Source organism: Vigna radiata, chromosome 9, assembly GCF_000741045.1.
Source record: "Vigna radiata var. radiata cultivar VC1973A chromosome 9, Vradiata_ver6, whole genome shotgun sequence".
Taxonomy (NCBI): Eukaryota; Viridiplantae; Streptophyta; class Magnoliopsida; order Fabales; family Fabaceae; genus Vigna; species Vigna radiata.
In genome coordinates this window covers 17452920-17467022 of record NC_028359.1, presented here as the reverse complement: position 1 = coordinate 17467022, position 14103 = coordinate 17452920, and the positions used below count along the sequence as shown (strand labels likewise).

At 26.6% G+C, this 14103-nt stretch overlaps 1 protein-coding gene and 1 pseudogene across 1 annotated transcript; one reads left to right on the top strand and one right to left on the bottom strand.

The window, feature by feature from the left end:
* Nucleotides 1-2142: 2142 nt before the first annotated feature.
* On the bottom strand, nt 2143-4309 carry LOC106773528 (40S ribosomal protein S13). Its single transcript, XM_014660214.2, has 5 exons — nt 4170-4309; nt 3974-4046; nt 3218-3356; nt 2948-3134; nt 2143-2353 (listed from the first exon to the last, which is right to left on the bottom strand). The coding sequence occupies exons 1-5, from the start codon at nt 4190-4192 to the stop codon at nt 2320-2322; spliced, it is 456 nt and encodes a 151-aa protein (XP_014515700.1). The 5' UTR covers nt 4193-4309; the 3' UTR covers nt 2143-2319.
* Nucleotides 4310-5559: 1250 nt separating this feature from the next.
* On the top strand, nt 5560-6124 carry LOC106773992 (annotated as a pseudogene).
* Nucleotides 6125-14103: the final 7979 nt, after the last annotated feature.

Below are 14103 nucleotides of genomic sequence, written 5' to 3'. Positions count from 1 at the left end.
ATAATATGTATGGACTTTTTAAATATCTATAGTACTATATTAGTAAGTGATAAAATTATAATGTTATTAAGTTAATATATAAAGTAAATTAACTTTTATTAAGTTATATTTACTAGAATTTATCTATTATTATGTATAATTATTTAAATTTAAAAAATAGTAATTAAAAAAAGGTAAAATTGAAAAATAAAATCTGTATATAATTATAGATAAAAATAAATTTTAGTTATTGACATAAAAATATTATAATCAATATTGTGTGAATAAATTTTTTATTATGAGTAGTTGTTTAAATTTTAAAAAAATAGTTAGTAAAATGATAAAAATATAAATAATTATTTTATAGTGAGTAATTATTTAAATTCAAAAAAAATAGTTACTGAAATGATAAAATTGAAAATATTTTTTTATTACAAATACTTAGTTAAATTTTAAAAATAATAATTAAGAAGGTAAAATTGAAAGAAATAGAGGATACTAAAAAATTGTATTATCTTTTTTATATATAGTTATAAATGTATAGATGTGTATAGATATACTAATATATAAAATATTCACCCAAACAGGACACATTAGCTAAAAAGTGATCTAAATAGTACCTTACCAAATATTTATATAGATAACACATTTGTTTAAAATAAGAATTAGTTTTCAAAAAAATCGAATTTTAAACTGTAAGAGAGAAAAACAAACTGGTTAAAAAATAAGTCTAAACCTGAACTGAATTTTTATTTTTATTTTCTTTTTCATTTGAGAAAGGAAGAAGAGATTTAAGGAAAAAAAGAAACAATTTGCAAAATAATAACAGTTCAAATTAAATCCTCTGCACTCTTTCCAATATAATTTAAATAATTTAAAGTGTAATTTGTATTTCAAATTCGACCACTACATAATAAAAAATTATGTTACAAACTGTATATATAAACTATATAATTCAGAATTTAATTTTATATTACAAAATTTATAATCCAAAATGTAATTCAAATTGCATACTAATTATTTCCATTATACAATTTAGTATTAAGAACCGTAAAATCTAAAATATAAATTTATATTACAGATTACACTAGGTATAACTACAACAAAGATATCAATAGAATTTAAAAAACTATGGAGGTGCAAGAAGGAAACATGGGTGGAGGAAGAAAATCCCAATCATTTTATCTATAAAAGTTAATTGCCAAAAATTCTCATAGCTTATAATACCATATTCTTTTATATTAAAAGAGTACACTTACAAATTAATTAATACCAATAGTTATTTAATAAAGTAATTTAAATTCGATTAAACCATGCTTGGATTATACAATTCAATTAAAAATAAAGTTTAAATCCTTTTTTGGTTCCCAAGTTAAGTTCTGATGTTCAGTTTAGTCCCTGCTTTTAAAAATATCAACCTTTAATTCCTATGATATAAAAAATATATCAAATCAGTCCTCATGACAGTACTTAATGAACAACAAATCACAAAATCACAAGTTTTCATACCTAGGTATCCAATATTTTGTGATTTGTTAACAAAAAGTGATATGAACAACAAATCACTTAATGAGACTGATTTAATACATTTTTCAAATCATAAGGACTAAAAGTTGACATTTTTAAAAAAGAACTAAACTGAACATCAGAACTTAACTTAAGAATCAAAAAAGAGTTTAATCCTAAAATTAACTATTGAAAAAGTAGTAATTAATATTACAGTTAAGCCAAAAGATGTAATCATTGACTATGACATGTTTGATCAAACCCTTACAAGAAGGCTTCAACAAAATGTTCACTTTCACATTTTTCAACTCTAAGAGATGGAATAAGTTCACAAGTTATTACACAAATGTTAAAATATTTTCAACTTTTAAAATAACTTAAAATAACTTCTTTTTGAGGAAAAACTTTGTAGCTTCCATCAATCTAGATCTATGATTTACCATTGGCGGAATCCAGGATTATGAAACTCTCAAATATTTTATCATTCCATATTCAAGGAAGAAAAATGTTGAAACTTTAAAACAGAATCCATTGTGGATGCATGAAAACTATAGATAATTCTTGTAAGGACGAGGTTATATTATCTTGGTCAATGCTTTTCCTCCAACGATATCAAGTAACATCTATTTGATGCTCAGATTCAATTATTACGACATAGAAACCAAAACAGCAATTCGGTAATTAATAATAAAAATAAAAATCCATCATCAAAACTACCATTGGATAAGTGTTTTAACAAGAATTGAAAACTCGAAAATCACGTCAAAGAAATAAATTTGCTTATCAAAAAGTACATTGATGGAAGAATTCTATCATATCTTAAAACATTTCACTCTAAGCCACAAGGGTGCTGGCAGTTGTAGATTCACTGCAATTAAGACAAACCAAACAAATATTAGGAATAACAAAAGGGAAGCACTGTGACATGATATAGCTAAAATACAAGCAAGTAAATAAGGTAATAGGAACATAGAATCAAGGTGTAACAACACCATCAGCAATTGATGACAGATCTACAATGACAAACTGCAGAATAACTCTTTTGATCAAAGCAATGATGTTTCAGAATGTAAATACACTTGTTGAATCTATCAGGAAAATTCGACCAACAAAGCAGAGCCAGCAATCCTTGTTAACAATTGAAATCATCATGCATTCAGAATATTCTAAAGATAAAATACTTAGGCAAATCAATTGTGATCAACTTATCTAGAAACACATAGGGTTGGTCAACAAGTTGAGACTGAAAATGAAGAAAAGCTTAAAACGGCCATTTATCAAAAACTAGGCCGTTATCAAAAGGAAAGGAATGACAGGAATGGTAGGTTTGTAAGTTTTACTGATCAAGTGCACCTTCCCTAGTGTCTAACTATATAAAAAAGAGAAAAATTAGATCATAAATCAACCATTATCAAACGCAAAAAGCTTATGCCTTTATAGAGTATACAAATTGAAGACTTACTATTTCCACACGGGGGGGAGCTTCTTAGTCTTCTTGTAGTAACGGGCAAGGCGGTGAATCCTACTCTCAACCAAAATTAACCTGAATTTAGAATCCTTGTCCTTCCTATTCCTCTCCAAGTGCTTCCTAATGGAGACAGCCTTTTTGATCAAGTGATACAAATCCTCAGGAATTTCAGGAGCAAGCCCTACAAATAACAATGACATTCCAATTGTAAAATTCCAAATACCACACAGTACAATAAGCCTAGAATGATGGAAAAGGTAATACCATGGGCTTTCAATATACGTAGAATCTTGCTTCCAGTGACACTCTTAACCTGAGCAATTCCATGAGAGTCACGAAGAATAACACCAATTTGGGAGGGAGTGAGACCTTTCTTGGCAAACTTGCAGATGTTCTCCTCCACCTGTGAAATTCAAAATATCACAACAAAATCAACATAACTCATAAGTACACCACCGTATGGCTAACACAGCAACAAACATTCAAAAGTATACCAATCAGAACCTTTTAACCATATTCATAACTTTATTAGAATAGTAGAAGGTTAACACCAATGTGGTTTTATAAGAGCCCTAACATCATCAATACAGCAATTTTAATTCCAGCAATATTATTTTACAATTATACACGAGAACAAGGGCTCAACAATGTCTTACAATTTTTTGTATTAACAAACATTGTCTCAAAATAACTGAAAACAACAAGGTTTCAACATTATTTTTTTTAACAAACATCCTTAAAACACAGATCGCAACAAAACTCCAACGCATCGACAACCTACGACCTTGCACATATCAAATGCTTGAGATAAAATAACAACGGGTTTCCAATTAAAAAAGAAGAATTATTGAACCTAATTATATGCATGCATAATGAAGTAAGATACCCAAAAGATACGCACATTACAAAATGATTTCTTTTCAGTAAACAGACACAGTTTTCAAGCATCTGATACGGATAGCATTCACACAAATTCAGGCCGAAGAGCAAGAAAGAAAGCAAATAGGGTTCATTTCTTACATCCTGCGACGAAATCTTCAACCAGCTAGGTGGGGTCCTCTTATATGGAAGAGCCGAACTGGAGATACCCTTACTGAAAACAAAAACATTCAGGGAACCAACACATAAGAACAGCAACAACGTTAGACAAAAGGAAAATGAAAAGAACTGTTTTCTCCGTATTCTCTAACGTGAAAACGTGACCATGGAAACATACCCTCTACTGTGCATACGCCCCATAGTGACCGCGTTTGAAGAAGAACGACGCTCTCTCTGTCTCTCTGCTGCGCCTGCACCGAACAACTAGAATGAGGGAGGAGAAACCCTGAGAATATGAAGGTAGTGAAAACTAGGGTAAACCTAATTGGATCGGGCCGTCATTCAATTGGGTCTGGACCAATTGTTTTTATTTCTCCCGGGTTTGTCATGGAGCCCAAATTAAGTTTTCATTCAGTGAGGTTCAATTTAGGGTAATTGATGGAAAGAATTCATACAAAGAACGGTTGACTTATTTTTTACATTTTATGTTTAGCGAAATTTAAAAATAAATTTTCAAAATTAATTACTTCATAACTTTTTATTATTAATTTCTCAATTATTTGTACAAAAGTGTATAAACACTGACGAGAAAAAACGATAATTAATTACAATGTCTTTTAGTAACAGAAAAGTAAGACCCGTCGCATACCATGAGAATTTTTTTTAATTTGTATTAAGAAAATCAATATACTTATTATTATATTTAAATAAATAATTTATTTGTATACTCATATTTAAGTATTATAGTTATGTATAATTATAAATATAATATTTAAATAAAAGTTTGATAAAACAATTAAAACAATATTTTTTATAATAATTAATTAGAAATAAATAATATTATTTTAATACTGGTTTTTTATGTTAAAGTAATGGATTATGAAAAATACAACTAATAATATGAAGTAATAGATTATACTAATAATAATAATACTACTAATAAAAAAACAATTACAATATCAATACTAATAATAATAATAATAATACAAATAATAAAAATAATAAGATTAAAAAATAATATTTTGATATGAATTTGTTTGTTTTAAATTATAAAATTGATATAATAATTTATTAGTGATGTGTAATAAATCTACTGTTGTCAAAGTAAGTCACCTCATTTGGCTCGGCACTTCAATGGTTGGTCACTTAGACTGTGTTCACTTGAGAGTGAAACACTATTCACGCATAAGAGAGGGCGATGAATTGAGAGTGAAATCGTGTTCACTTGTACTGAACGTCGAGCAGGTGATTGAGCGTAATTGCGGGATTTCACCTTTTTGTGTCACTCGCACATATGTGAAGATTTGCAGTGAATTACAGTAAAATGGCTTTTATACCCTTTCTGCAGCTGAGAGAAAGAAAAACCATGCACGGACCGTGTGCTTGAGAACTGTGGATGTGCTGAGTGCATGGACTGTGGCTGGTGGTGTTGTTGATGAAGATGCGTTGAAGATGGGATACTTCAGCTTGAAGCAGGAAGAAGGGTTGATGATGGAGAGCGTGGCGTTTTCAGTTGCAGAAAAGAAAATGTCTGGAAATTGTATCCGGTTATGGGGTCTGCGTATTCGGATACGCTGCAAAATGAGAGAAAAGCTGGGTGGTGTATCCGGTTACGCCTTGCTTGTATTCGGTTATAGGCTTTCTTTTAACTGGCTGCATTTCTGATTTTGGCCTTCTTTTAACTGGCTGCATTTCTGATTTTGGCCTTGCCCCTTTTATGAANATTCCTGCTACTCCTTCTAGAGCTGCTGGTTATCGTGCTCCAGAGGTGATTGAAACCCGAAAATACTCTCATAAATCAGATGTGTACAGCTTCGNTGTCCTCCTTCTTGAGATGCTTATTGGGAAGGCTCCCCTGCAATCTCCTGGACGTGATGACATGGTTGATCTCCCTAGGTGGGTTCANTCTGTTGTTAGGGAAGAATGGACTGCAGAAGTTTTTGATGCTGAGCTTATGAGGTACCAAAACATTGAAGAAGAAATGGTGCAGATGTTGCAAATAGCCATGGCTTGTGTGGCCAAGGTGCCAAATATGAAGCCTAACATGGATGAAGTAGTAAGAATGATCGAAGAGATTCGGCAACCATCTTCTGAAGAAAATAAATCCAGGACTCAAATGTTCAGACACCATAGATTAACTTTGCTTTTGCTTTATCAGGAAATCACAGTATAAGAGTTAATGCTTGGTCAAGGTTTCTCAAACTGTGTTCAAACCTCTTTGTCCATTTCTTCAATATTTCTCACAGATGTTTTTCTTGTTCTTGAGTTATTTTCTCGTGTAGGTAGGTTTTTTTCCATGAATTCTTATGTATTAATTAGCACATTGTCCTATGAAAAATTGAACATCNAATGTTTCGTTGGCATGCAAACGTTGTGAAAAAAGGTTGTCGTGTCACAATACTCTGCTACTAGATCAATGTGTACACGCCCTGCAAATTACAAAGTTATTTACCAAATCTCTCTTTTTATAGAAATAGAAATATATTCTATACTAAAAAAATCAATTAAAGAATCAAATTACAGATGATAATTAAAATCTTACGTAATAACATTAATGTGACATTTCACTAAATTATAATTTAATTAAATTTTTAAAATTATTTTTAATAATTATTTTAAATTTTTTACTATTAATAAACATTTTTACAATTAAATATACATTAACAAATATCATTTTATATTACTTTAATATCTAGGGGTATTTTGGTAATCTTCATTTTCTAACAATTAAACAAATTTTTTTTAACTATCACATCAATCAAATCTTACACTAATTTTCACAAATTTTACCTCTAAATTCACCCTCAATTACCTCCAAACCCACTCAAATAAACACAAAAAAAAATCACCCTTAAATCCTTTCAAATCCACTCAATCACTCTCCCTCAAATCATCTCCCCCAATCACCCTTAAGTGAACACACCCTTAGTAAATTAATCTAACCTGACTCACTTATTAATGAGTCCAAAATATTTGAACCCGGATTGGTGGGTTAGATGGGTTAACTCATTACCTCACTTAATTATAAGTTCTTTTTTCTTCAATTTCAAAAAAATAACAATTTTTTTCTAATTGAAATCTAAATAAAGTTCAAAGTAAATGTTATTAATATTGTAACTTAAAAATAACAAATTGAATAGGTTAGTAAGCGAAAGTGATTCACCAAGGGTTGGTAATCCAAAAAAATAACAAATTTTGTAATATAATAATATATCTTAAAAAGTTTAGGTTGGATGGTCATGTCAGTGTTACTGAAGTACCACTTAGTGTTGTTACGCCAATGGTACTAAAGTACCACCTAGTGTTAGCCAAGTAAGTGGCCCCTGTCCAACTGGTGCCGGTGGCACTATACTGGTACCTAACAGTGCACAAAAGATCTAAACTTCCTCATTAAGTTTTAATTGAGCAATTTGACTATTCTTGAGTTATTTCTCCCTTCATAATGTTTTAATATATCAAACTCTTGCCTTAAGAAGTGTCAAATCTAGCCAATCAAAGGTCTCATAGAAAAGTTTATATAAAAAAACTTAGATTTCAAATGATCAAAACACCCTCTAATACCAATTGAATCAAACTCAATTATCTTTGAAAAAAACCTACAATACTAAACAGATTACACACTCATCACTACCATCTTATAAACATAATTAATTAATCCTCCAATTACATATATATCATTTATCAATTCATCTAGTTCAATCAAAATTGACTCATTAGATACTGGAACATTATTCCACATATTTATTTTTCAACATCACAATTCAAATATCAAACTCAACATATAACACAATTTTCTCATTTAGACCTTCATCACTCATCAACCAATTTCAATTAAGTCACACAAACAATTTCACAACTCAAGCATCAATTCAGTTAATTTCTTCAAACATGTACAATTACCAGTCTAAAGCATATTCATTCATTAATTTCATCATAAATATTATAATTTGCAAATTCTTAATAACAATTAAATTTAAAAATAAGTTCTTTTACCTATTTAGGAGCAACACCAAGGTCCTTCAATTCTAAGCACCCTTAAACACTAAGATATGTAGAATCTGCATAAGGAATACCCTACATGGATATAAAACACCAAACTAATTCTAAGAAAGGTAAAAAGAGAAATTATTTTTTTTTCAACAATTAGATTAGATAAAATTATAGCTTAGATAAAATTATAGCTCTTGTTGATAAGAGTCCTACAATGCTATCTGATCTTTATATAGATAAGTAAGACGTGAGAGAGTTTAGTGCAAAGGTAGAGAAATAAATTATATATTTTAAAATAATGAAACTCGTTCATAACAAAATTATTCATACTAAAACATTTTATTATTAAATTTGTCATTACTATTTTGAAACCATCATTAGTCCTAAAATATCATTTTATACATTCTCACATACACAAACTATTTAAAATCTACCAAAACTTTACCACTGAATGCATGTGGACATCATAAAAAATAACATGAACCATTAAGCAACAATCTTCCCTTTTTTATATGATGACCAACTTGTACATACAAAGACAAACCTTTCTCCCCTATTAGAAACTGATTAAAAATGGGATATAATAGATAGAAAAAAAAATTGCACACGCATATCAAACCCAAAATACGTCACAAATCTAAAATTAGTTCAGACCAATATAGTTCAGAAAAAAAGTTGTACAAGCCAACTACATTAAACATATTTGTGGCACATTTTGAGTTTGATATCCATTATATCGCTATTTTATATATGAAGGTTGACTGTCATAAAAAAGACAACACGAATAGTTAGGCATCATAAAAAAACTAACATAAATCATTAGAACAACAATGATGATAGAGGAGGAAGAAGAAAAAGAAAAGAAAGAAAAATAAGAAAAAAAGAAAATGAAAAAGAAAAGGAAGAGAATAAAAAAGAGAAAATCTGATCATATTATTTACTAACAAAATAAATCATCGATAATTATTGACAAATATTTACTATTGTTAAAATTTTTTATTGTTAATAATCATTATATTTTGATTTATCGATGGAATTTTGTTTACAAATATTTTATTAACAATATCAATTTTTGTTAGTGTAACAATTATTGAGAAATGACTTTAACCTATATCGTCTAAAAATAACTTTAGTTAATATTAACTAAAAAACCCAATTAACATGAATTGAAAATAATCTATATTCAAATAAAAAATTTATTTTACATTAATAAAATAAAAAAGGGTTAATTCTTCTTTTCAATTTATTATAAAAGAATTGTATTTCTTCTCTAAAATTAATATGAAGTATTTAGTTATGTAATTTGTGAAAGTGATGTAAGACATCATTTATAATAAATGACATGTACAGTGTTTTTTATAAGACCAATGGAATTCTATAATAAATTATAATATAAACTTCACATTGTGTTTGTTGAAAATGGTGCTTTTCATAACTTTTACATGATGCTGAAATGAAATACTTTATAATTTAATTTAAATACACGATTTTTTATAATAATTTTTTATAATAATTTAGAAACAAATAACATATTTAACAAACAAAAATAGTATGAAAAATTCTTTTATTTAGAAATATCTATGTCCTGACACAACAATAAACTAACTCTAACTATGTCAATTGAAAAACAAGCATGATTAATTTTAGTCTGAAAGAAACCTTCAACTTATAAAAACATATTGAGATTATGATACTTAAACCTTGATCAAGCTAATAATGTTTTAGTCTTAGATAAGTCAGTAATATCACAACCAGAATTGAGTTGAGAAGATAATAAATATAAATTAAAAATTATATAGAATTTTAAAGTAAATTTGAAATTTTCTAAGAACTTAAATTTCTAAATTTTTTGAAATAATTTCAATTTTTTTCAAAACATTTACACTATTTTATTACGATTTCCTTTTCAAATTTTCTATAAAATTCTACCAGTTTATTAAAATTCCCTGTCGAATAAAAAGTCAACAGTATACTAAACAAATTCAATATCGACCTTATTTTAGGATATTATTTTTGCGATTGTTAAATTTTATACGACTTATGCTAACAAATCATATTTCTCTTTCACACAATTCTATATAATGATTTAAATCATTGCGTTTAAGAATGAAATATTTAATATAGTATTTCCTTTTTTTTCTCAAGACATTTCTTATTGTCATTGTCATTGATATTTTTATATTTTCAACCCCTCAATTTCTTTGCTAATATCGTCTTTAATGTTAACTTTTTTAATTTCAACTTTCTTAAATACGTTAATTTCATGTTTTTGAATTGTTTCTCCTCAATTTAAATTGTTTGTACTTCCATTCTTAGTTGCAACTGCTTCTTGTTTTGAGTTTATTTATTTAAATTAATTACCTACCCTTATATCAAATTTTCACCGAAATATAGTACAAATGGCTAAAATATTATCTAGACAGTACACTTACCAAATATTTACATAGATAATATATATATATATATATATATATATATATATATATATATTGTCAAATATGGTTATCAGAAATCAAATTATGAACTGAAATAGGAAAGAAAATGGTTCAAAGATAAATTAAAATTAAATTATTAGAAAACTGAATTTTGAACTGAAATATTTTTTTTCTTTTTCATTAAAAAATAAAAGAGGAAGAGATTTTTTGAAAAATCCAATATGCGAAAAACAAAAGTTCAAAATTCAGTTCTTTGAAGTTGACTTCTGATTTTAAAATTTATGTAAATATTTGAGACAATATGCTGTCTAGGTACATTTTAAGTTCAAGTGTCTTATTTGGGTTAAAAATTTACCAATATTTTAGTTTTAAAGTTTATTTTAGTTTTTTAAAGTATATTGTAATCAAATAAATAAAATTTATAATACTCAACTTTGTACATGCATTACACATATATTATAAATTAGTCAATATTCTTAGGATAAATTCTAATTATTAACTCATACTAGATTAAAAAGTAAATTTTAAATCTAATTCAATTCTACAAAACAGATTTGTAAAATAAGATTTACAACCATTAATATATTATAAATTGATCTTATCTTTAATTTTTAACAACTTGAAAAAAAATTAATTGATATTCACTAAAATAAATTCACTTTTTTACCTAAGTAAGCTAATTTTGGGAGGTCGAGAATTTTGATCCTTTTTCAATCTAATCTAAGCAGTAGGCAACAAAAAAGGATTTGACTTTTTCCAAATACAACCACTTGTCAAATTATTTTCTATTCCCATAAACAACACAATGCAATTTAATTACTTTTCTTCTTTTATTTTCATATTTATTTGCCCATAGTTTGGTCCCATAGTTTGAAGTTTTGTCTTTAGCTGCAAGTAGCTTGGAGTATTACAACATCCTTAAAGGCATGAAAGGGAAAAAGGAAATTAAAAAGTGAGATAAGACGTTTTGACTTAATAGAAAATTGAAGGAATAACTTAATGTTCATCACTTGAAATTTTTTTTTATACACCAAAAACGACAGAAGAAACTAAACTAAGAAAGTGTTACTCATGGTGTCATCATTTGCTGGTTTGTCTGAATGACAATGTTTTTTATTTTTATTTTTATTATTTCTAATTCATATATAGTTAATATGAAGATGTGGAAGACTTAACAATTTTCATAAATTAATTATGTATCATACTCCACAACTTGCTAACCTTGAAATTGATACCATTGTTGTTAAGAATAATAAATAAATTCAATGGGTTAAGTATAGTTTGCCTAGGAAGTTTATCTTTGAGAAGTTATTCATATTTAATCTAATTGAGGTATTGTTTACAAATCAATATAATTAAGAAAAAAAAATGCGTGCATGCAGTGATTAATATCATCCCTATGAGTAACATTTTTTAATTGTTCTTTTTTTATCTTAATTATAAAATAAGGCAAGTTTAATATTAAAAATAAAAATACTAATTAATGTAATTAAGTATGTGTTTAAATTTAAGGTATTCAATAATTTACTTTTATTTTTTATTGAAACCATTGTAATTTATTTAGATTTTCACAATTTATTTCTACTATTTTTGTTTCAACAATATAATTTTGAATGATGGTAATAATTTATTTTTTAAATTATATAATTCATTTCTAAAGAATAATAGTGATATATGTTTTAAACATTTTAGAATTATTAATCATATTATATTAAAGTTATTTACAATATAATTTTTTTTCTTTACACAAGTTCAAACTATTATAAAATAGTTTATTCATGATATATCTTTTCACTAATGGTTTTTACATATAAAATGATAACTATATATAACTAAGTAAAAGCTATACGAAATAATTCCTTTAAATAAAATTGCAAACAAAAAATAGTTATTATCCTAAATTACAATGATTATTTATCTGTCTAAATTTTTTAATATACTATTTAATTGAATGAAAACAAAACAAAATCTATTTCTATGGACTAAATACTTTCAAATTTTTACGAAAATAAAATTAACACAATATGCATTATTTTTGTCAAGCAAAAATCAAAATGGTGATTCAAAAGGATAAATGCATCATTTTGTCCTCTTAATTAATTAATCTATGGAGTATAGTGAGGATAACATTAAATATGAAAACTTCAATCCTGAAGTGTTGATTTGACCAACCCCAAAATTAAGTGATGAAACATAGGAAAAGAGTTATTCAATTAATGTCTTTGGCGGCTAAATAATGAATTTGTTTCTTTGTATATAAATTGATGAAATCCTTCGTCTGTGTAGAATATTCAAACATAAACAAGCATCATTTATTTTTATTTTGTATATAAATCTTTTTCTTCTCGTAGTCGTTGGTGCTATACAATTTAACTAATACACACCATGCTCATGCATTTTTCTAATAATTAATTTTTTATTTTATAAGAATATCTTATGATTTCTCTTACAACACTAAATACTATAAAATAATATTGGAATAATTTTTTTTTCTTTTCTAAAATAATAATTTGTTTATATGGAAATCTTCTACAAACACCTAGTTTATTACTTTGTACTGATATGTATGTTTTTGAAAAATTTGCTGTACCCACTATACAAGAATATCTCTGGACAATTAATTTTAAATAGATCTGATGATGAAGACAGGAATGACTAGTTAAATATTTATCTAGCAAGCTGAAATTTAAATATTTGATTAGTTGTGTTAAAATATTTATGAATAGAAAAGTTTAATTATTCAGACATATTTTTTTAAGAGATTTATTTATTAAGGAAGAGAAGAATATAATCTATTGATCGTATCTGCTGGTGGTGTAAGTTTATTATCTCTTTTCCTTTCAGGGTTGCGCATGATGGGTATTTTATGTATAGATACGAGTGTTTACATATACACAGTTTTGATAAAAAAAGATTATTTCTTATGGGAATGATAAGGGAGGTGGGTGAGTATAGGTTTGACTAACACCTTACTTTTAAAATAAAAAATTCATCTCTCTCATTAGATATATTCGACATTATTATTTTTTCAAATATCAATTAAATATTCTAAAGTAAAAATATATTATAATCAAGTATTCAATATAAAAAAAATAAATATAAAATATAAAATATATATAATTGTATTAACACTAAATAAGATCATCGTTAAATAATTATTAGATCAAAGTCAAATAATCATATAAAAATGTAAAAATAATCAAATATGTATTTAGGAATAAATTATAAAACTAAAGATTAAAGAAAAATTAACCTTAGTCTTTTAAATTACTTGATAAAACAAAACCGTTTTATTAATTTAAAATGGAAATCAAGTATAAGGATGGAGGTACATATTCAAACAAATATGAGTATGAGACGGATATGTATTAATTTATCCTATTTTCGTACCCAATTTAAAAAATTAGGTGTTATATATATATACTTATAGATTCTTTGTCAAAATCGAGATAAGTTATGATAACACCATCGAGCTTTGTCATTCCTAATCTCTACTATAGTTAGGGTTATAATGACACATAAATTTGATGATGAGGTTTAATTTTTGTAGATAAGTAAATATGAACTTGTGTTAAAACTTACATTTGTTGAAGTGTTCTTTGAAGTAGTTAAAATTTCAATTAAAGAAAGTTAGTTAAAATTTCAATTAAAGGAAGTTAGTTAAAATTCGATAGCTATTACTTTTGT

Excerpts from the sequence above, each read along its gene's own strand:
- LOC106773528 (XM_014660214.2), bottom strand. The coding sequence starts at position 4,192 with ATGGGGCGTATGCACAGTAGAGG. Across the intron at positions 4,047-4,169 it reads GGGCGTATGCACAGTAGAGG|TAAGGGTATCTCCAGTTCGG; the intron begins GTATGTTTCCAT and ends TTTTGTTTTCAG. Across the intron at positions 3,357-3,973 it reads TGAAGATTTCGTCGCAGGAT|GTGGAGGAGAACATCTGCAA; the intron begins GTAAGAAATGAA and ends TGAATTTCACAG.